This window comes from Hippichthys cyanospilos, chromosome 15, assembly GCF_059441005.1.
Source record: "Hippichthys cyanospilos isolate Australia breed blue-spotted pipefish chromosome 15, RoL_Hcya_1.0, whole genome shotgun sequence".
Lineage (NCBI taxonomy): Eukaryota > Metazoa > Chordata > Actinopteri > Syngnathiformes > Syngnathidae > Hippichthys > Hippichthys cyanospilos.
This window is the reverse complement of record NC_142383.1, coordinates 19,465,006-19,484,306: the sequence shown is the minus strand read 5'-3', so window position 1 is coordinate 19,484,306 and position 19,301 is coordinate 19,465,006. Positions and strand designations below refer to the sequence as shown.

Genomic DNA, 19,301 nt, shown 5'->3' with positions numbered 1-19,301 from the left:
GCCCGCGTCCTTGAAAGGCAAATGTATTTTACAAAAGGGGTGCGCGGGCGGCAAAGTCCCCGGAGGTAAAAGGCGGCTCCCTCTTCAGACCCTGAGCAGGAAGTGGAGTCCCAGCGAGGCGGGGATGTGGAGCGTCTCCAGGCCCAGGGAGGACGGCGCGTAGGGGAAGAGCAGCGGGAAGGTCTGCTTGGTGTCCACCAGCAGCTGGGGGGCGTCCTTGGCCGCGTCGCCCGCCTCGCCCGCCGCCGTCGCCGCCTCGCGCTCCTGGAGTTGCTTCTGCACAGACAGGCCGCTTACTTTCGGGCTCCGCGCGCACTCAGGCCACATTGCGGGCGCGCTCCCAAACAAGCGCGGGCGCGCTCCCAAACAAGCGCGGGCCGTGGCGGGCGCGTGACCTGTATGTTCCTGATGAAGGAGACGGTGACGCGCTCTTCAAACTCGTTGAGCGGCGTGTACAAGTTGAGGATCTTGACGATCTGCGGGCAGAGAGGAACGTCAGCGGGCGCCCGCCGTCGCCGCCGGCCGGGGGCAAAGCACCTGCTGGGAGTTGAGGGCGGTGCAAAGCGAGCAGATGGCGTCGGCGTCCTGCGAGCTCTTCTTCTTGACTTGCAGCAGTTGAGCCGCTTGGATGATGGGGCAGAGCGCCTGCGCCGCCCCCGTCTGGTACAGCTTGTTGGCGCGCAGCCACTCCTCCATCTGGCTGGTGTTGTACCTGCGCACGGGCGCGGGTCAGGGCGGGGCGGGGCGGGCCGAAGGCCGCCTCTCACCTGAGCTGCATGCCGGTGCTCCAGGAGCAGACGTCCTTGCGCAGCAGGATGTTGTTGAGCGTGACGGCGTTGACGCAGTGGAAGAGCTGGCGGACCACCTGGCCGGCGATCTCGGGGTCCAGGCCGTGCTCGCTCATCATCCCGTTGAAGAGGCTCAGCTGGCGGATCAGCGCCCGCAGCGTGTAGCCGCCCGCCCCGCCGCCCGCGCCGTCCTGCTCCACGCTGGACGAGCGGTTCCGGTAGCCGGCGGGCTTGACGCCCGCCAGGCTCGGGATGCTCTCGCTCTCCAACATGGCCGACACTGAGGACGAGAAGAGGCCGCCGTGGAACGGGGGCGTTCCGCGGCCGATCGCCGCGCCCCGTTTCCTAACGGGCTCCACGAGCCGGGGAGCGCGAGGGGGAAGCCGGCGCGCACGGACCGATCATGGGCTGAATGGCGGCCTCGGCGATGCGTATGAGCTGCTGGTAGATCTGAATGGACAGGTCGCTGAGCACCTGCCGGTACTCGGCCAGGTCGAAGTTTTTCAGGCAGTGCTCGTTCTGCTTGGCCGTGTTCTGGACCGCGAAGGCCTGCGGGCGGTCCGGGCTTCAGCCGGCGCCCGGAGAGGCGGGGCGGGGCGGGGCGGGGCGGGGCGGCGCGCTCACTCACCTCGTCGCCGCTGTACTGCTTGAGGCAGTGCAGGAGGCGGCTGGTGTTGGCCAGCCAGAAGGACGTGGTCTCAAAGTCCTCGTTCCTCTGCGCGCGGCGGGCCGGCAGTTAGCGGGCCGGCAGTCAGCGGGGCGGCCGGCGGCGCTCTCACCTTGAGGACGCGCTTGATGGCGTTGATGGCGGAGGTGAGCAGGGACTCCACCTTGCGGTCGTCGTTGACGTAGTCGGCGTGGCGCACGCACATGAAGAGGATGTAGGCCGGGAGGCACGGGACGCTGCCCGACAACATGTCCGGGCGCATGTCTGCAAAAAGCGGGAATCGCGTGACGCGCCCGCGGAGCGAAAAAGCGGGAATCGCGTCCCACCTGCGACCAGCGTCTTGACGAGCAGCGGCTCGTCCTCGGGGTCGTACTCCAGCATGCCCTGGAAGTCTTTCTCCTTGCGCTGGAGCGTGACGTGACGACCCAGGTCGGACTTGGCGCGAGCGGCGCCGCCGCGGCTCGCTGGCGACAGGCGTGAGGGCGTCAGGCGCGGCGGCGCCGGGCTAAGCGGCGGTCTGGCGCCGGCCGCTCACCTTCCAGCTCCTGGACTTTCTTCATGTAGAGCCGCAGCTGCTTCTTCAGCTTGCGCTCGTTCTTCTCCATTTTCTCCAGGAGCTCCTTCAGGTCCTGCGCGCGAAACCCGCACGTCACGTCGAGGCGGCCTAGGAGGATGTGCCGGCGGCGGCGGGCGCCCACCAGGTTGTCGTCGGTGAGCCTGGTGATCTCCAGCTGCACGCTGTACTCCAGCAGGGCCTCGGGCGACAAGGACGTGGCGTAGTTGAGCGCCTCCTGCTTCTTGTCCAGCTCCTCCTTGAGCGCCTCCAGCCGGGCCCGCAGCCCCTGCGCCTCCTGGCCGCGCGACTCCAGCTGCTCCTCCAGGAGCCTGGCCCGCAAAGGCGGCGTGAGGGCCGGGAGGAAGGCGGCGACCTGGCCGGGAGGCCCACCTACTTGTTGGCCTGGCACACTTGGCGGTGGAGCTCCGCGGCCCGCTCTTGGTCCGAGGGCAGCGCGGCCGCGTCCGCTAGGTCGGCGACGTCCTGCCCCTGGAACGGCACCCGGCGCCGTTAAAGGGCCGCCGTCCGCTCGGCTTTTTTGAGCTCGGGTCGGTGCCCGGCGCGGTCGGGGTTTCGTTCTTTTGCCTACCCCTTTCAAAATCGTTTGAAATTTTCAGACTAGTCTACTTCTGTCCTTTTTCCTCGAGTAAGCTTTTGGGCACTCATTCGATCGGCCGCCCCTTTACTTCGATTTGTACCCTTCAGACTTTTGTCACGTAGAAAGCGCTTTTGTGGAGGCTTAACAGTTTGTCCGTTCTCTCAGTCTCGCTGCGGATTGCTGTTTCTCTCTTCCGGCGAGCGGCTGAGACCCGGCGGACCCCGACCCCTAACGCTGACCTGAGGGTCGCGCTGCTGGGCGGCGCCCACCAGCTGGGTGCGGAGGATGACCACTTCCTCCTTGCGCGCGTCCAGCTCCTCGTTGGCCGCCTTGAGCTGACTCATCAGCACGTCGTAGCCGTCCCTCAGCCGGCGCGAGGCCTCGTCCCCGTTGTCGGCCGCGGGTCGGCCCACGCTGCGCCGCAGATCATCCAGGTCCTCCTTCAGCTGCCGGTTCTCCCGCTCCAGCTCCTGACGCTGGCGGCGAGGGGACGGCGTGACCAAAGGCGGCGGCCGACCTTTCCTCCCTCCGACGCCACCGCTACCTTCAGGCTATTGTAGGCCAGGTCTGCGGCGTCCTGCTCGGCCTCGGCGGCGCTCCTGCCGCCCTTGGCCGCCTCCTCCTCGCCGTCCTGCGAGCGGAGCGGGCTCGGTTTAGGGTTTGAAACGGAAAGGGGCCCCGTCTCGCGTGCGGCGCCGAGCCCCGGGAGGAAAGTAACTACGACCGAATTACGAACGATTCCGGCGTTTGGCATATTCCGCAAGTAGCTTTGAAATTGGATGCAAATTGTTGGCAATTTGTACGGCATTCCACCGCGGGCGAGGCGTGACTTCCCGTCGTGCCGCGGGGCGCACGCAAGTCCGCGCCCGAATGCGGCATTTCGCTCGGCCTGACCTTGTTCCTGGCCGCCTCGTCCATCTTTTCCAGGCCGGCCTGCAGTCGCTTCCTCTCCTGTTCCAACTCTCGCACGCGCTTCTGCAGCTTGATGAAGACGCCCATGTCCATGGCCGCTTTGTCGGCGCCCATCTCCTGCACGCGGGCGGCGACAAGCGCGCCTCAAAATACAGTTCTGGCCGCCGGCATCGTTGGGCCGCAGGGCATAAGGCCGAGCCGGACTGCAAAACGGGGGCGGGCTCCGGCGTAAGCGGGCCGGCGGGCGCGCCCACCTCCACCTGCTGCAGGGCGTCGTCGGCGTCTCCCGCCTCCGAGGTGGAGATGGACGTGTAGTTGGAGTCCGTCTCCAGGCTGCTCTGATTGGACGAGCTTCGGTGGTGGCCCGGCTGGAACTGCGCGGAGGTCAGAGGTCGAGCCACACCCTTTTCCCAGCCGCGGCCGGGCCTACCTTGGCCAGAGAAACTTCCTCCTTCAGGTTGTCGTATCTCTGCTCCATTCGGGAGTATTCTTTCAGGAGGTTTTGGTAGCGCCGGCGCTCGGCGTCCATCTCGGCGCGCAGCAAGGCGCTCCCCACGTCCTCTGCGCGCACGCACGCGCAGTTTCAAAAGGACGCGGCGGTGGGCCGGATCCACAGTCAAGGCTTGGAAACCCGCAGCGGCGGACGCCGCCATGCGAAGCGGGCGGTCCCCGCGAAAGCGAGAACCCCCCCGACCCTCGCATAGCGGCGGCGGCGGCGGGCTGACCTTGAGCGCGGCTCGACAGCGTCTTGATCTTCTGGTTGAGTTCTTCCTTTTGGCACTTGAGCAGCGCGTTTTCGTCCTCCAGCTCGGCCACCCTCTGGCGAGACGGACGGGACGGCGGCCCGTCAGGCGGGCGGGAGCGGGCGGCGCCGGCGAGCGGGCGCTCACCTTGGTCAGGGCCAGCTTCTCGGCGGCGTGGCGCTCCTCCATCTGGCCCCTCTGGGCCCGGGCCCCGTCCAGCTGCCCGCCCAGCGCCTCCAGCTCGGCCCGCAGCGCCGTCAGCTGAGCGGCGCCGCCCTGCTGGCCGCGCGCTTGCTGCAGCTGCTGCAGCTGCTGCTGCACGCGACTGAGCTCGGTGCCCAGAGTGGTGTTGGCCCGCAGGAGCTGCTCGTTCTGCTCGCGGTACTCCTTGCCCTGCGAGTGGCAAAACAAGCCCAAGGTACGCTTCTTCATCTTCTACGCCACGTTTGTTTGACGTTTGACAAGGCGATACTTGGCGCCGCGTTCCGTAAAGGAAAAGTAACCGGAGAGGGAGCACCTCAGTAAGAAGAGCAAAGCTCATGAAAAGTAAGAGAAGCGCAGCGAGAGCCTCGGGGATGTTCGCGGAAAGCCAAGAAAGCCTTGAGGGGCGCTTTTGAGCGGGGGTACCTGGTCGTCCATCTTCCTCTGCAGCTGCACGATCTTGTTCTCCATGCCCGCGTTGAGCTTCTTGAGGCCCTGGCCCGAGCGCGACTCGGTCTTGAGGGCCTTGAAGCGGCGCAGCGCCCGGGCGCGCCGGAAGGCGCACTGCAGCACCACGGCGGCCCGCCACATGCGCCGGTACTTGAGCCTCTGCAGCCAGCCGCGCACGCACCTCTGGATGATCAGGGCCTTGTGGTGCAGCAGGAACTGGGAACAGAAGGCGCGAGCGGCTCCGCTCACAATGGGCCCCTTTGTCCTCGGCCGCGGCGTGACCTCGTTCGCACGCCGCTCTGCGTGTTCACCGGCGGAACGCTACGCCGGCGACACGCACGCCTCCCGTTTACGGCCGGGGTTAGTCTCAGCGGACGAGCGCGGGTTATTAAGTCCGGAGAATTCAAACGCCGTCCGAAAACGCCGCTGGTGACGTTCCCGCATCGCAGGACTCAACAGGGCCGGCGTTGCGAGCGAATATTTTGGAAGGGGGCCGCGATGGGGCAAAACGGAGCAAAGCAACGGGGAGGTGGCGCGGCCGACGGCGAGAAGGGGCGGGAAGCGCGCCTTACCTCACGGTAGATGCGACGCGTGAACATCCCTCGGGCGAAGGCCTGAATGGTGACGGCGGCCAGCCGCACCTTCAGGAAGGCGCGGCGCTCCCTCGCCATGCGGTAGTTCTTCTGGCACACCAGGGCGGCGCGCGTCAGCCGCAAGTATTCGGCGTACCTGGGGTCGGAGGTCAAAGAAGCCGCCTGAGAAAGGCCGGCGGCGGCCAGACCGCGAGGGCGGCGCCCACCTGCGCGCCAGGTAGCCCCGGCCGTATCTCTGCAACAGAATGACGGATTTGCGGATCTTGCGGTAGCGCAGCCTCTGCAGCCACCCGCGCACCGTCTTCTGCACAGCGATGCAGGCGGCGCGGAACTTGTCGGCACGCAACTTCTCCAGGTAGGCCACCTGACCCGCCCGAAAGAAGATCTTGCTCTTCCCCAGCTGGAACATGTCTCCTTCCTGGCCCCCCGTCCACAAGGCCGCGTAAGCGGGCGCCGCAAAGCCGCCTCCGGAATTTGTGACGTTGGCGCTCACCTTGATGAGCGTCGCCAGGAGCTTCTGACACACTAACTTCTTGTCCGGGCACGACACGTCCGACTTGCGAAGCAACACGCGGTACCTGCTGAAGAAGTCGCCGTACGTCCACCTGAGCGCACACGGGTCACTTGAGTCGCCTTGAGGAACAAAGAACTGGCCGCGGCGATGGAAGCGGGGAGCAAAAATTTGTCCGCTACGGATCGATCTGATTACTGAAGCCATGAAGCGAGCGTCGATCGAACGGGAGTAAAAAAGGGGAGGGTGCGACCTGGACGGGTATCCGGCGGCGCTGATCCGGATGGTCTCCAGGACGCCGCAGGCTCGCAGCTGCTGCACGGCCCGGCCCGAGTCGAACCTGCCGACGTCAGTCGCGGCTAAGCCGAGAGGCCGGCAAACGGGGAGGCGCGGGCGACGGGCCGGCTTCTTGCCGCCATGTCCGAGCGGCGGCAAAAAAACGTCACGCCCGCACGTGGCGCGGGACTCACGAGAAAGCCTCCTTGCGGTCGTTGGGCTTGATGCAGCGCACGTAGTGCGGCGTGGTGGCGTTTAGCGTCTCCATCAGGAGATGCAGAGAGCTGCGGAACTGAAGCAGGGCGGGCGTCAACGCCACTGGCGAGACGGGGCCCGCCAGCGCCGTGCCGGCTCACCTGCAGGCCCACGCTCTTCCTGTGCTCTTTGTTGGGGGGCCTGGGCGCCGACCTGGCCGGCCGCACGTTGGTTCGGGCGGATTTGGGGCCGGCGTCCTCCTCGGCGAATAGGTCGGCCACCAACTGAAGCTGAGGCGGAGGTGAGGCGGGCGCCGCGCCGGATGACGGAAGGGAGCGGGGGACGGCTCACCTTACTGGCCTTGAGGATGTTGATCTGCTCGTCGTACACCGTATCCCGGTTCTTCTCCAGGAAGCCGGCGCACTCGTACGCCACCTGGGGGCCGCGGCGCGGGTAACTCGTCGGCTCCCAAACGCAGGTAAACATTCGATGCGTGGAAAATAGGCGAGGGGAACCCCCCCTCCCCCGACCCCAAACCAAAAAAGCACCGGACGTGTACAAAAATATTTATTCAAGGGAATAAAAGGAAGTAGAGACTTTTTCGCCCGGAAGGAACCGCCGTCGCTCACCTTGTCGGCGAAATGGACGATGATGAAGGCCGAGTTGGACATTCGGGGTTTCTCGAAGTGGGGGCTGGACGAGTGGCGCTTGTACAACTTCTGAGCCCAGTTCTGATCCGTTCCTTTGGGGACCTGCCGGCCCGACGACAGGGGGGCCACACGAGGCCAAAGTCGAGAAAAGTCGGAGGAGAAGGTTTTCCAGCGTATGGCTATGACGGAAAGAAAACAAGCAAGCGGGCAAGTCGAAGCCACTGACTTTGCACTCCTCGTCCAGAAGGTCCAGCACGCCCAGTCGCGCCTCGATCAGGTCGATGCAGGGCTGGTTGTCGTGGAAATCGATGAGAGTCCAGGGGATCTGCTCCTTCATGTACTCCTCCTGCTCCAGCTTGAAGACGTGCTGCACACGCGCAAGGCATCCGTCGCAACGAGCGGGGCGGGAGCGCGACGGGCGAGGCCTCACCGAGTTGAACTGCTGCTGCAGCTTCTCGTTGGCGTAGTTGATGCAGAACTGCTCGAAGCTGTTGCACTCGAAGGTCTCGAACCTGCGGGCGGCACGCTCTTAGGGCCGGCGCTCCGCGCCCGCCCGCCCGCCCCCCGGTCCTACCCGTAGATGTCCAGCACGCCGATGAAAGAGTGCTGCTTGGAGGCGGCGCGCAGCGCCAAGTTGATGTGCGCCACGATCCAGTCGAACATGCGGGCGTAGATGTGCTTGGCCAGGGCGTCGCGGGCGTTGGCCGCCTGCTGGGCCGACATGTTCTTCACGTAGGTTTCCGAGGCCGTGGCCAATTTCCTGTGGCACAGCCAGCGCTCCATCTGAGGGGGCTCCAGGCCCAGGAGCCTGCAGAAGTGTCCCAGGTGGACGTCGTCGCTCTGCAAGCAAAAGGGGCGTGACCTTAGCCCGCCCGCGGCCGGAGCGAAACCCGGCAAACGTCGCCGATGCGCTTGGAAACATGGGCCAGGAAAGCGAGAGAGGCGCGAGTCGGTTGTCGGATAAGGGCTCGCTCGAGGAAACAAAGGCAAAAGGCGCGCCTCCGGCGGATCCCGGAGGGAGAGCGAAGAAAGGAAGCCAAGGCGGCTCGCACCAAGACGTGACAGGACTCGCCGTCCCTCTCGGCGTAGATCTCCACGTTGCCCAGATGCAGGACGGCCGCCAGGACCTTGAAGATGGCGTTCTGGCTGGCGTCTTTGATGCCTGCGCGCGCACACGCGGCATGAGAAGACGCGGCGCATTCGCTCCCGTTCCCGCTCCCGGGCGTCCGTTCCACAACAAAGACTTTGCTCGCCCGGCCCCGGGAAGCAAGGTCTCGCGGAGCCCGAACGATTCATTGAAGACCCCGCAGAAGAGCAACGGGCGACTGGACTTTGACGCCGGTGATTTCAAAGAAGAAACCGTTTAAGGTCTTAAACGAGAAGGCGATTCTTACCCCAAATTGGCCTACATTTTTTTCTTCTTGTTTTTGGGACTTATGTAGCGCGGTGCACAAATCCTCCTAATCTGCGTAGCGGCGTGGACCGTTCCCGCTCGGTCGACGGGGCGAACCATTTTTACCGCGCCAACTCGTTTCGTCGACGCTCGCGGGCCGGGCGGTCTCCCGGTCTTTGATGCCTGCGGATTTTTGGCCGGCCGCCAAGGCGAAGGAGTTACCCAGCATTCGGAAGGCCCGCCTGGTCCTGTCCAAGTCCTCGGCGTCGTCCACGCCCTCGATGAAGATGTTCTCGCCCATGGACGTGTACGCAAAGTCCTGGGCGCCGGCTGGTGGCAAAGGAGAGAAACGGGATGGGGCGGCGAGCTGCAGGAAGTCGGAGCCCGGCCGGCTCGGGAATCATCCGACGAAGACGTAAATTAACGTTGGACCAACAGGGCGAACAAGCGACCCTCCCCGAACTTGTCCGTCTGCGGCGCTCCGCTTAGGCACGAGAGCGCGCTCGACGACTCGCTTCCTTCCCGAGTTCAGCTTCCTTCAGAGGTCCCCAAAACATCCGCGCCGCGCCGCGCCGCGCCGAGCTCGGCTCGCAAAGAAAGGAGAAGACTCACTGAGGCTCAGGTCCTGCAGCTCGGGCAAAGAGGCGGACGCGCACAGCTGGTAGAAGATGTGATAATTGCGCTCATCTTCAGCCTGCAACAGAAACATTGCAGGCGCGCTGAGCGAGGTTCCACTCCTTACTTCGGCAAGGTCCCTCCCACCTGGAAGACCACCCTGGACTTCTCAAGCAGGTACGTCCGCATGTTGGCGCCTATGATGTGGTAGCTGCGATCGAAGCCGATCTCGATGTATTTCCCGAAGCGACTGCTGTTGTCGTTCCTCGTGGTCTTGGCGTTCCCGATGGCCTGAACGCAGACAAAAGCGAGAAGAAAGGAAGCGAGGGCGTCCAGCGGACCAAGGCCACCTGGGCGTTCTCCTCCGGTGCCCCGAATGCGACACAAAACAACCTTCCCCCCCCCCGTCGTCTACCGCGAAGCGGAGACCGGACCGGACTAGACCCAGCACCGCGTGTGAGACCGAACACGCACATCGTGACCGGGGTGGAACGTACCGTCCCGGGCTAGACCACGCGGCGGAGCGGGCCGTACTCGCGCGAGAGTCCGCTCCCGAACTTCAGGCTGGCCGCCAGGGGACGAGACTGACCTCCATGATGGGGTTGGAAGCGAGGACTTTCTCTTCCACGTTGGTGTCGTTGGCAGATCCTCCGACGGTGGCAAAGAATCTCATCGCGTACTTGGCGGAAACCGTCTTCCCCGCTCCCGATTCTCCGCTCACAATGATGGACTGGTTCCTCTCGTCCCTGAGGGCCACAAGGGCGGGACGTGACGGCGAACCCGGCCGCCCCCGGGCGCCGCATCCAAGCTCCCACCTGGCCATCTGTTTGTAGGCTTCCTCGGCCACGGCAAAGATGTGCGGGTCCATGTCGCCCATGTTCCGCCCGCTGTAGGCGTTGATCACCTCCTCGCCGTAGATCTGCAGCTCCTCGTACGGGTTGATGGCCACGAGGACGATGCCTGCGCGCGCAGACGCAAGACCGGATGAGAGACTCGCTCGAGGAGCGCGAACGCTCCGGGGGCTCCCTTCGGCTCCGGGCCGCTTCGGGGGCTCCCTTCGGCTCCGGGCCGAGGAGGAGGCGGCGCTGACCGCAGTAGGTGTAGATGTGGTTGGACTCCAGGAATCGCACTCTGAGGTTGTGCAGCACGGCCGGCTCGTGGAGATAGCTCAACGCCGTCAGGTCGTTCTCACCCACCAGGATGTCGGGGTTACGCAGGAAGGGCATGGGGTTGCTCTTGGGGCCCACCGGGTATTCTAACGGCTGGGACGCATGACGGGGTCAGGCCCGGCCCGGCCCGGCCGGCCGAGGGGGCTCGGGGGTCTGCGTGACGAGAAAACCGCTTACCGCGCCGTCCTCCGGGCACAGGTGCAGCGCCGACTCTCCTCGCTTGAAGTCTCGGACGATCTCCGCCGCCTTCCACACGTTCTCCTCGTCCGGGATCCATACCCGCGTTTGCTGAAACGCACAAACAGGCGCGCGCGGCGACACGGGGTCAAGGAAAAGCTGTCGTCCAGGTTTGCGCGGAAAGGGAGCGAGCTTCAAGCGTCCCGCCAGGACGGACGACGCCAGGAGGGGGCGGAGCGCCGCGGCGCATCACAAACGCAGAAGAAGAAGAAAGAGGGCGTAGACTGATAGGGAACTGGCCTCCCGAAGTCCGCAATGGGGGCAAGGCAGGTCTAAAGACGGGAAGCGACGTGGCCAATGAGAAACCATCGACAACAAAGAAAAGATTTGAGGCGTCCCTCAACCGCCAGCCGGCTCCACCCGCCGAGAGGAAGCTGCGGCTCGAGGTGTACGGGAACTCAACGCGCAAGCTGACCCGCGCAAAGATGTGCATGCACACGCACACAAATTTGGGCGCACGCTCATTCACTAGCATAGCATCGGCGCGCAAACACTTAGAAACGCACGCATGCAGTTACAAAATCTGTCCGGTGCACCAACGAGCACGCGCACCCATGCGGACGCACGCTCGCATACAAACACGTGCCGACACCAACACACGCACGCTTCAGCTGTAATGACCCTACATGACTGACGTTTTCGTTTCTAGCCGAAGAGTTTTGACACCGGCATTTGGAAATGCACCTTACACGGGAAAATTCTCGGCGATGAGAAGCGCACGCGGCGCTTCTCCCAGACTCGTGGCTACCGAAAGGCCGCCGACGCAGAGGGCCAAAAGGCCGGGGAGAAATGCAGGCGGCCGAGCTGAGCGGTAACTCGGGACGACCGCCGGCCACTTGCCGGCCACTTGCCGGCCACTTGCCGGCCACTTGCCGGCCACTTGCCGGCCACTTGCCGGCGACTTGCCTTCTCGGGACAGCCGCCGGCGACTTGACTTCCCGGCGAACCGCCGACCCTTTCCTGGACTTGGGCAACTTGCGCTTTTGCTCATTACCGCTAAATTCCAGGGGTGGCCGAAGGGCCTTTGGCTTCCGCGCTAGCGCGCGCACTCAAAGACAAACGGCGTTTGGGAGCGGTCCGGTCAAAGGCCGCGCTCCGATCCCACGGGAAAGTCGCGGCGCGCGGCGGTGCCGGGCAAGCCCGCAGCCATAGTGAACAGGGCCAAAGTCTCTCCAAGTCGGCCCGGGCGCGCGGCTCGGCGAACAAACCCGTTGCGCGAGGCCGACCGCGCGGAAAAGTAAAAGTAAGAGCCGGCAAGCACGACAAAACGCCCGATTAGGTTTCCTCGCCTGTCATAAGGACCAAACGGCGAGGAGCGCGCCGGCAGACGGGCGGCCCCGTCTGCTGCCAGCCCTCCAAAAACAGAGCTCTTCTACGAGAGGGTCAACCCCGGCAGGTTTCAAGCGGCTTCGTGTCAATGTGGCAAAGGGTTGCCGTTTGCTCAGTCTCCCCGTTTAGGAAGCGTCCTGGGCCGGCACGAGCGGGGCCGCGGTCCCCCTCGCGCGCCACGGCGCTTTTGACTCGGCCGAAGCGGGAGCGGTGACCGCTCGACTCCGAGTTCGTCTCCGAGTTCGTCTCCGAGTTCGTCTCCGAGTTCGTCTCCGAGTTCGTCTCCGAGTTCGTCTCCGGGCTCGTCCACTCGCTCGTCACACGCGAGGGCCGGCTCGCGACAAGGAACGCGACCGACTTCGAGCGCCTTCCCCGACCCCGAGCGCCTTCCCCGACCCCGAGCGCCTTCCCCGACCTCGAGCGCCTTCCCCGACTTCGAGCGACTTCGCCGCAGACGCGAGCGCCAGGCGAAGCGGGAAGAAGGGCGTCATCTTTGTTGGCCGTCGGCGGCAGGTGAGCGACGGGGGCTTCCCTTCCCGCTCCGTTCGGCTCGGCTCACGTACGAACGCGAGCGACGGCTCGTTTGGCGTCCGCTGACTCACCGTCGTGTAGAGCTCGTCGACGGACATGTTCGGCTTTCTTTCGTCCCCGTCAGACAGCGCGCCGCCAAAGTCCAGGCGCGAGCGCGCGTCCGACCCGGAAGCGCCTTACGGCAGGTGCATCGGGGCGGGTACTTCCGCACTTTTGCCGACGACGTCCTTTTCCTGTTCTCGGAAAGGAAAACTTGAGCGCCCGCGCGCCCGCCGAGTTTGTTTGGTGGGCGGACGGCACCCGGCCGACTTTTTTGGCGTGCACGCGCATCGCTTAAAGAGACAGTAGAGGGACCGGGGGGGGGGGCCTGGCTCGGCGCGCAGGTGCTCGACTTGCGATTGGACGCCCGCCGTGACGTCGCGCGTGACGTCGACCCGACGCTGACTTGTGCGGACTCCACATAAACCTCGTCAACGTCTTCATTTTTGTTGATTTCGTTGAATAAACTGGCCCTCTTTTCATCTTTTGACTCAACTACCCTCAACTCCTTTGTAGTTTTCCGTTTTTCTTTCCTGAATTCTTTACGTTCGCGTTGCTTTGCCCTTTCTGCTCTAACCGACAATTTTCACGATTTGCCGTTTAGTCCTTTCAACTTTGTAACCGTTTCGCCGAACCAGACGTTTTCGATTCTTTGTTCCGAACGAACGCTTCTGCTCTATATTATACCTTATATTACATATTTCAGTTAGCTCGTTAAACCTTTCCAATTATACGTACCTGGTGTTGACGTTTTGATTCATGTTAAGTTGTCCTTTTTAAAAGGACAAATTGCAAACGTTCACAAAAAATATTATTGAATGAATCTTTTTTTTTACATAACCCGTCTCCGAGGGTTAGGGTGTCCTTTTCGGCTTACTTATTTACATGTTACCAACCGACGTTTTGCCATAAAACATTTGAAAAATGTGTACGCCCTACATCCTGCGACGTTTGGATGCAGACAGGCAGGTTGTGTTGTAAAAAGGAGCGCTTACCTTTTTATAAGGGTTATAATTCACGCTCATGTTTCTTCATGTGTTGGTGTGTGGGAAGCCGACAAAACCGGCCTTCCTTGAACCGTACACTCCCTCCGCAGGTATGAGCTCATTCCAAGCGGCCCGCCCAGAACCCATTTTCCCACTCGAGCGCTAACGTCACTCGAGCGCCACGTCAGGTGGGCATGTGTACTGCATGACAATTTATCGCTGGATCGTTCTGTCGTCCGTCACACACCGCACAGACGTGCGTGCGTGCGTTTATATGCGCCGTTCACTTGAAACAAGAAAGTGCAGCGTGCCCTCTTCACAAATTCTGCAAAGGCGCCAAGTACCAAACAAATCAGGACTTGGCACCTCCGATTTCAAGAAACGCATCGTTAAATCGCCAGGACGGCCATCTGCACGCACAGTCACAGGCGGCGCTCAAGTCGTAGAACCAACAAATATTTGTACTTTTCTTTGCAAATGTAACCAATAAAACTTCTGACCTTCAACATCAAGCGTATTTAGTTTGAGATCCATCCAGTAGCTTCCCAGATATGGCCTTTTAGAACGGGCTCAAGCATTTTGAAACGCCCCGTGCAACGAAAAGCGTCGCGCGCGCGGAGATCGTGGTAAAATGCGCGCATAAAACGTGACCGCGCTTCTTTTGGAGATGTCATTTTAATCATTTCGCTTGAAATAAATGCGCACGTCCTCCCCATAGCGAGTGGCCAAGGTGCGCTTGAGTAAACGCGCCGGGAGCGACGCAGGCGGACCGGAGGTCGGCCCCCCCCTCACTGCCGGGCGGCCTTCCGAAAGGGGTGCAGGACGCCGTCGTGGGGCCGGGCCAGAACCTGGTCTTTCTTGTCTAGCTTGTCCTGCTCCATCTTCCGCAGGCGCCGCTGCTCCCTCTCCTCCTCTTGCTCCTCTTGCCTCCGCTGCAGCCGCCGCTGCTCCATCTGCTCCAGGAGCTCCACCTGGTAGGCCACGTGCGCCTCGCGCTGCCTGCGGGGGACGGGGCGGTCACGCGGACCTCGTCGCCGGAAAGCCGCGGGAGAGGCGGCGCGCGCACCTCTTGGACGCCTCCTCGTCGGCCCGTTTCCCGTCCCGCGCGGCGGCGTCGATCTCCGAGCGCTCCTTGGCGAGGTCGGCGCGCCTCTCGGCGTCGCGCTCCTCTACAGAGGCGAAGACGGGTGAGCCCGGCTCGGTCCGGCCGACGAGCGAGAGGGAGCGCGCGACGGGCGACCGGATGAAAGCCAGACACTCGGGGCGCTCCGACAAGCTCGAATTGCCCTTAATGGAGACTACAAATCCCACGTGCGCTTCGTATCGGCGTTGCGGCTTATCCTTTGGAAGGGAGGTTTACCGGTGAAAGCGCACGGCGGGGACGAGGACAGAGCCAGGCCGCCCGGAAAGACCGCAGGGACCGGGTCAATTTCAAGTCGGGGGCGCCGCTTGAAATTTGCGACCGGCGTCAAGCGAGGCGGCGGGAGAAGCCGGAGAGCCGAGCGGCGCGACGCCATGGGGGCCGGGACGTCGGACATCCGGCCGCTTGGAAAGCGTCCGACTCCGGCCGGGCGGACGCGACCCCGTTGGCCTCCCGCGGGCTAAGCCGAAAGCGCGCTCCCAAAAAAGCGTCCGGCCCGGTGCGAGCGGGCGGGCGCGCCTCCTTACGTTTCTGCCGGGTCTGCAGCCGTCGGGATTCCGTGACCTCGTCCATCAGTCGGTCCCTGGCGTCCTGCTGCAGCTGGTTCAGCCTGGCCCGTCTGTCCCACTCCTCTTTCAGGTGGGCGTCCATCAGTTGCTCCATGCGCTCGTCCTCCTCCTGCCGTTTGAGCGTGTGCTCGGCCAAATACCGATGGAAACGCAGATGCTGGTCCCTCATCTCCGCCTGCCGCGGTAACAAAAGGGAGGAACGAAATTCAGGAAAAAAAGGCTAGCCCGACCCGACGGACGTTAACGTCCGCCCTTTCGGGGAGCGCGCGATGCAGGTGCACCGACCCGCTTGTCGGCTAGCTCCTGCTGGGCCTGACACTCCTCCTGGAGCTTCTGCCGCACGATTTCCAGTTCTCTCTGCAGCTCCTCCTGATGCTCCTTGGCCACGCGCTCAGTCTTCAGACGCATGGTCTCGTCCAGCATGTGGCGGCGGGCCGTCTGCCTGTCCTGCTCCAGCTGACGTTGGCGCTCAGCGTGCCGCTGCAAGAGCTGCAGCTTCTCCTCCTGCGGGAACGCCCGCGCGGCCGTGAACCCCAACCGGGTTCGGAGACCGAGGCCCCGCCGAGATCGGCCCGAGGGAACGGTGGCGCGTTGTCGTCCACCCGTCGGGGCTAGCGTTAAACTTTGAAGCCGCGTTAGCGTACGAGAAACAGAAAAGCGCGCCGGCCGCCGAAGGGCGGGGGCTCCCGGAGGTCCCGGTGAGCCGCTTTTCTTTGAGGACCAAAACTTTTCCATAGGTAGACGCGGCCACGTTCGCTATCGGGCCGCGACCGCCGAGCCCACGCCTCGGTTTTTTGCTAGCTTGCGGCGAGGGGGACGGGCATCCCATCGGGCGCTAAGCATCGGCCTCGTTCGGCGGACTGCGTAGCGGTAGTCTGGTGGGAAGGGATTCGGGATTTGCGGCCTACGCCGCCGCCACCGACCTGCTGGCGCGCCTCCTCCAATCTGGCCAGGCGCTCGCTCCGCTTCAGCCGCTCGACCTCGGCCATCTGCTGGCACAGGAACTCCATCTGCATCTGGCCGCAGCGCCGCGCCTCGGCCGCCTCGCGCCGCTCCCGCTCCTCCTTGGCGCGGGCGTCCGCTTCCCACAGCTGGCGGAACATCTCGTCCTCGCGCTTGCGCGCGCGCCCGCCCTCCTGCTGGTTGCGCAGCTGGGCCGTTCGCTCCTCGCAAATCTGCAAAAGCTGACGCTTGCTCTGGGCCTCGCGGAGTTCCTGGCACTGCAGCCTGACAGGACAGCGGGGAGAAGAAGTCGCCCGGCGTTCCGATTCATTTGCTCTCCGTTCGAAAAGCTAAACGCGCCGGCAGTCGGTCGGACTCGACCGATTCCCGTTCGAGGAGGGCGAAGAGGCGGGCGAGGGATTTTCGGCCGGCGATCCCCTGGGACCAGAGTCGGTCGGAGAAAGTCCGCCTCCCGCCCCCGCGAGTGTTTCCGGTCGGCGAGGTCAACCGGTCGGGGATTCCACCTCGAATCGAGGAAAATCCGTCCGAGGGCGACGGAGGGGCGCCCACCTGAACTGCTGGTCCAGCTTTTGCGCCGCCACTTGCTTCCGATGCGCCTCCCTGGCGTCGTGCAGACTCTTGGCCCGCTCGCGCATCTGCTTTTGCCTCTCCTGCGGCGTGACCTCCTCGCGGCGAGCCGCCAGCACCAGCTGCCGCTCCTCCTGGTCCAGAAGCTCTCGCAGCCTGAGGACGGCGCGTTACGCGGGGGGTGGCGCGGGGCGCGCGGCCGGGCTCACCTTTGCTGGCGCTGGTGGACGGAGCAGCGGTGCTGCATCATCACGTCGTCCGTGTCCCGGCGGACGGTGTGGGCCGCGTTGCGGGCCTCGCTGGTCTTCAGCCAGCAGTTGTTGATGCGGCAGTCCTCGCGCTCGCGCGCGCACTCGGCGTCGCGCTGGCGCACCTCCTCCTGCTTCTTGCGAAGCAGCATGGCGCGGCGTGCCGGAAGCATCCTCTCCTCCGCTTTCCGCCGGCTGCGGCGGAACCGCCACAGCGAGCGTGAGTTTGCGGCGGACGGTTTTGGGCCGTCCGTTTCCTTTGTCGGCTTTCGCCGGGCCTCGTTGCGACGAACGGATAACCCGTCCCGATTAGGAGCGGGTTACAAAGGACCGAATTTGAACGCCGCCGTCCGGCGCCGCTCGTGGGGCGCCGCTCGTGAGGCGCCGCTCGTGAGGCGGACCGCCTCCCCCGCGGCGCTTTTGAGAGGACGCGCCCACCGGGCCAGACTACGAGCCGACGGCTCGGCCCGCCGTCAAGGCGTCTTCCTGCTGAAACGGCACGACGGCCGTACGCTCGGCGTCCGCTTGGACCTGTTGAGCCCGGAGGGGGGCCCCTCCCAGCTGAGGGTTTCTTATTGTCCCCGATTGGGCTTTCTGAGTTTCCGCTTCCCCTTCTGGGATGCCAATGTGGATTAAATGATGAAAAGAAGTCTCCGTATGACCTCTTTTCACCTGTGGAGCCCTTTGGTGATCGGGGGCTGCGCAATAAACGTGACTGAGTCAACTTCTATTTGCAAACTTCCGAGTTAGACGCAAAACGTTTGAGCGTAGGAAGCATGGCCGCGAGGGGGGGGGGCTACCTGTGCGCGCATCCTTCTTGATCATACTGTCGGTGCAGGCGCACATGCATTTCAATATGCGTCTCCCATTTAAACAAAAAAAACAAAACTAGGAATGCCGCATGCTTGTAAGCAAGGCACTATCCAAATTTTGCCTTGAATTTGGTTACACAGCCAAATGGAGGCGCGCGCAGGCTCGGCTGCACTTCCGACGCGCGGGGGCTGTGATGCGCCTCGCCATACTTTCGGAGGGGGCAGACCTGCGGGACGGCGCGTTCACGTTCACTCGGTGTTCGACAAACGGCTCCGTTGACGTTCGTTTTGGCGTTGACGCCGGCCAGTAACGACTTCGTTTATCTCCTTCCGGCAGAGGGTTAAAAAGTCAAAGAAGATGAAGCGTGCGGCGGACTCACCTGGTCGAGGGGCGGCCTTCCTGCGGGTGAGCGGGCTGCTCTTCGGGCTCCTTTCGGCACGGCCGCCGCGTCGCCGGGGTGACGAGTAAACAGGGGCGCCGACGTCACGCGCGAGGCCAAAGACGCTCGCGAGCGTACGGCGGGAGCGCGCGGTCGCGTCACCGACTCGTTTTCACGCCGGCCTCTCGAAAAAGAGGCAATTCAAAGAGAAACGCGGCGAGGCGACGGAACGGCAAGCCCGATCGCCAAATGCGACATGGGAGCGGAGCAAAAGACGAAAGACTCTTCATTCGAGTCAAAAGAACAGCGACGAGTACAAATCCGAAGCAGCAAATGACAAACGCCGGAAGTGCCCTTGGAGAAGAATCAAAGGCGATCGGCAAACGGGCAGTGTGAATAAGAGGCTGGAGCCTATCGCGGCTGTCTGAAGGCAGGGGGCGAACCCGCTCGTTCGCGCGCAGGAGGGCGCTTCCGAGTGCCTGCTTTATAGTTCAACTCGACAACGAAAGAAAGCCCGGAAGATACGAACGTTTTCTTTTGAAAAAAATAAACAAAACGAAACATCGATCTATGACATCCACCCACGGGGCGACTATCTTTTATGTAATATTCTTTGAACTGGAAACGATCTAAGAATGAAATGGAAATAAAATGTTAAGTATTAACGTAAGATTATGACAGAAAAAAATCAAGTTTCCCCACTCCTGCAAATTAGACGCTACGTGGTGCATTCCCTGCTTTTTTCCCCCCTTTTTTTGCTATAGGGAACTACTAATCAAATGAGCTAGGTCACGCGAAACCCTACAAATGATTCCAAAAGGTGTTCATTCAAACGGGAAAAGAATCCAATCCCGGCACGGGCAACGTTTGCTTTTGGTTTGCGGGAGAGACCAACGATTGCAGTGGTTCTCCCTTCTCGTCCATTAAAATGCATTTGTGCGTACTCGGCTCTGCGTGACTTTTAACACTGAAATCATGAATTTTGCTTTGCTGCTGCTTCATCCATTTTTGTCATGAGCCTATGTTAACGTTTTAACATTTTATTTCCATTTTACATCGATGCTATTCCGGCGCTAGAAATGAAAATGTTGGGACGCTGAAATGAGTCCGCCTTCGAAGCAACGACAACAGAAGAGACATGCAATGATTTGGGCAAAGGTTTATTTCCATATGCTAGCACTG

At 62.9% G+C, this 19,301-nt stretch overlaps 2 protein-coding genes across 3 annotated transcripts; both read right to left on the bottom strand.

Annotated features, from left to right (window-relative positions):
- Positions 1-7: 7 nt before the first annotated feature.
- Positions 8-13,587, bottom strand: myo5b (myosin VB). Of its 2 annotated transcripts, none has more exons than XM_088434969.1 (39): positions 13,449-13,587; positions 10,495-10,605; positions 10,239-10,410; positions 9,964-10,108; positions 9,738-9,894; positions 9,296-9,439; positions 9,146-9,227; positions 8,756-8,863; positions 8,193-8,302; positions 7,715-7,980; positions 7,571-7,652; positions 7,367-7,507; positions 7,120-7,242; positions 6,842-6,925; positions 6,652-6,780; positions 6,490-6,587; positions 6,273-6,359; positions 6,002-6,113; positions 5,715-5,926; positions 5,488-5,644; positions 4,892-5,131; positions 4,412-4,657; positions 4,247-4,340; positions 3,952-4,082; positions 3,776-3,895; positions 3,504-3,638; positions 3,154-3,240; positions 2,849-3,085; positions 2,406-2,500; positions 2,154-2,340; positions 1,991-2,084; positions 1,782-1,919; positions 1,568-1,719; positions 1,417-1,503; positions 1,187-1,337; positions 768-1,068; positions 538-712; positions 396-476; positions 8-276 (listed from the first exon to the last, which is right to left on the bottom strand). In XM_088434969.1, exons 1-39 carry the CDS (start codon positions 13,476-13,478, stop codon positions 85-87), a joined length of 5,493 nt encoding a protein of 1,830 aa, XP_088291095.1. In that variant the 5' UTR covers positions 13,479-13,587; the 3' UTR covers positions 8-84. The 2 variants fall into 2 exon arrangements, with proteins under 2 accessions (XP_088291095.1, XP_088291096.1); XM_088434970.1 differs by lacking the exon at positions 13,449-13,587 and adding an exon at positions 12,486-12,749.
- A 508-nt stretch (positions 13,588-14,095) lies between these two features.
- On the bottom strand, positions 14,096-18,582 carry cfap53 (cilia and flagella associated protein 53). Its single transcript, XM_088434206.1, has 8 exons — positions 18,120-18,582; positions 16,889-17,122; positions 16,662-16,835; positions 16,073-16,376; positions 15,435-15,653; positions 15,108-15,324; positions 14,506-14,608; positions 14,096-14,438 (listed from the first exon to the last, which is right to left on the bottom strand). The coding sequence occupies exons 2-8, from the start codon at positions 17,098-17,100 to the stop codon at positions 14,228-14,230; spliced, it is 1,440 nt and encodes a 479-aa protein (XP_088290332.1). The 5' UTR covers positions 17,101-17,122; positions 18,120-18,582; the 3' UTR covers positions 14,096-14,227.
- Between the last annotated feature and the right edge of the window lie 719 nt (positions 18,583-19,301).

Excerpts from the sequence above, each read along its gene's own strand:
- myo5b (XM_088434969.1), bottom strand. The coding sequence starts at position 13,478 with ATGAGCGTGAATTATAACCCTTATAAAAAG. Across the intron at positions 9,228-9,295 it reads AGTCCAGGGTGGTCTTCCAG|GCTGAAGATGAGCGCAATTA; the intron begins GTGGGAGGGACC and ends TTTCTGTTGCAG. Across the intron at positions 8,864-9,145 it reads GCTGCAGGACCTGAGCCTCA|CCGGCGCCCAGGACTTTGCG; the intron begins GTGAGTCTTCTC and ends CTTTGCCACCAG.
- cfap53 (XM_088434206.1), bottom strand. The coding sequence starts at position 17,100 with ATGCTTCCGGCACGCCGCGCCATGCTGCTTCGCAAGAAGCAGGAGGAG. Across the intron at positions 16,377-16,661 it reads AAGCTGGACCAGCAGTTCAG|GCTGCAGTGCCAGGAACTCC; the intron begins GTGGGCGCCCCT and ends CTGTCCTGTCAG. Across the intron at positions 15,325-15,434 it reads AGGAGCTAGCCGACAAGCGG|GCGGAGATGAGGGACCAGCA; the intron begins GTCGGTGCACCT and ends TTACCGCGGCAG.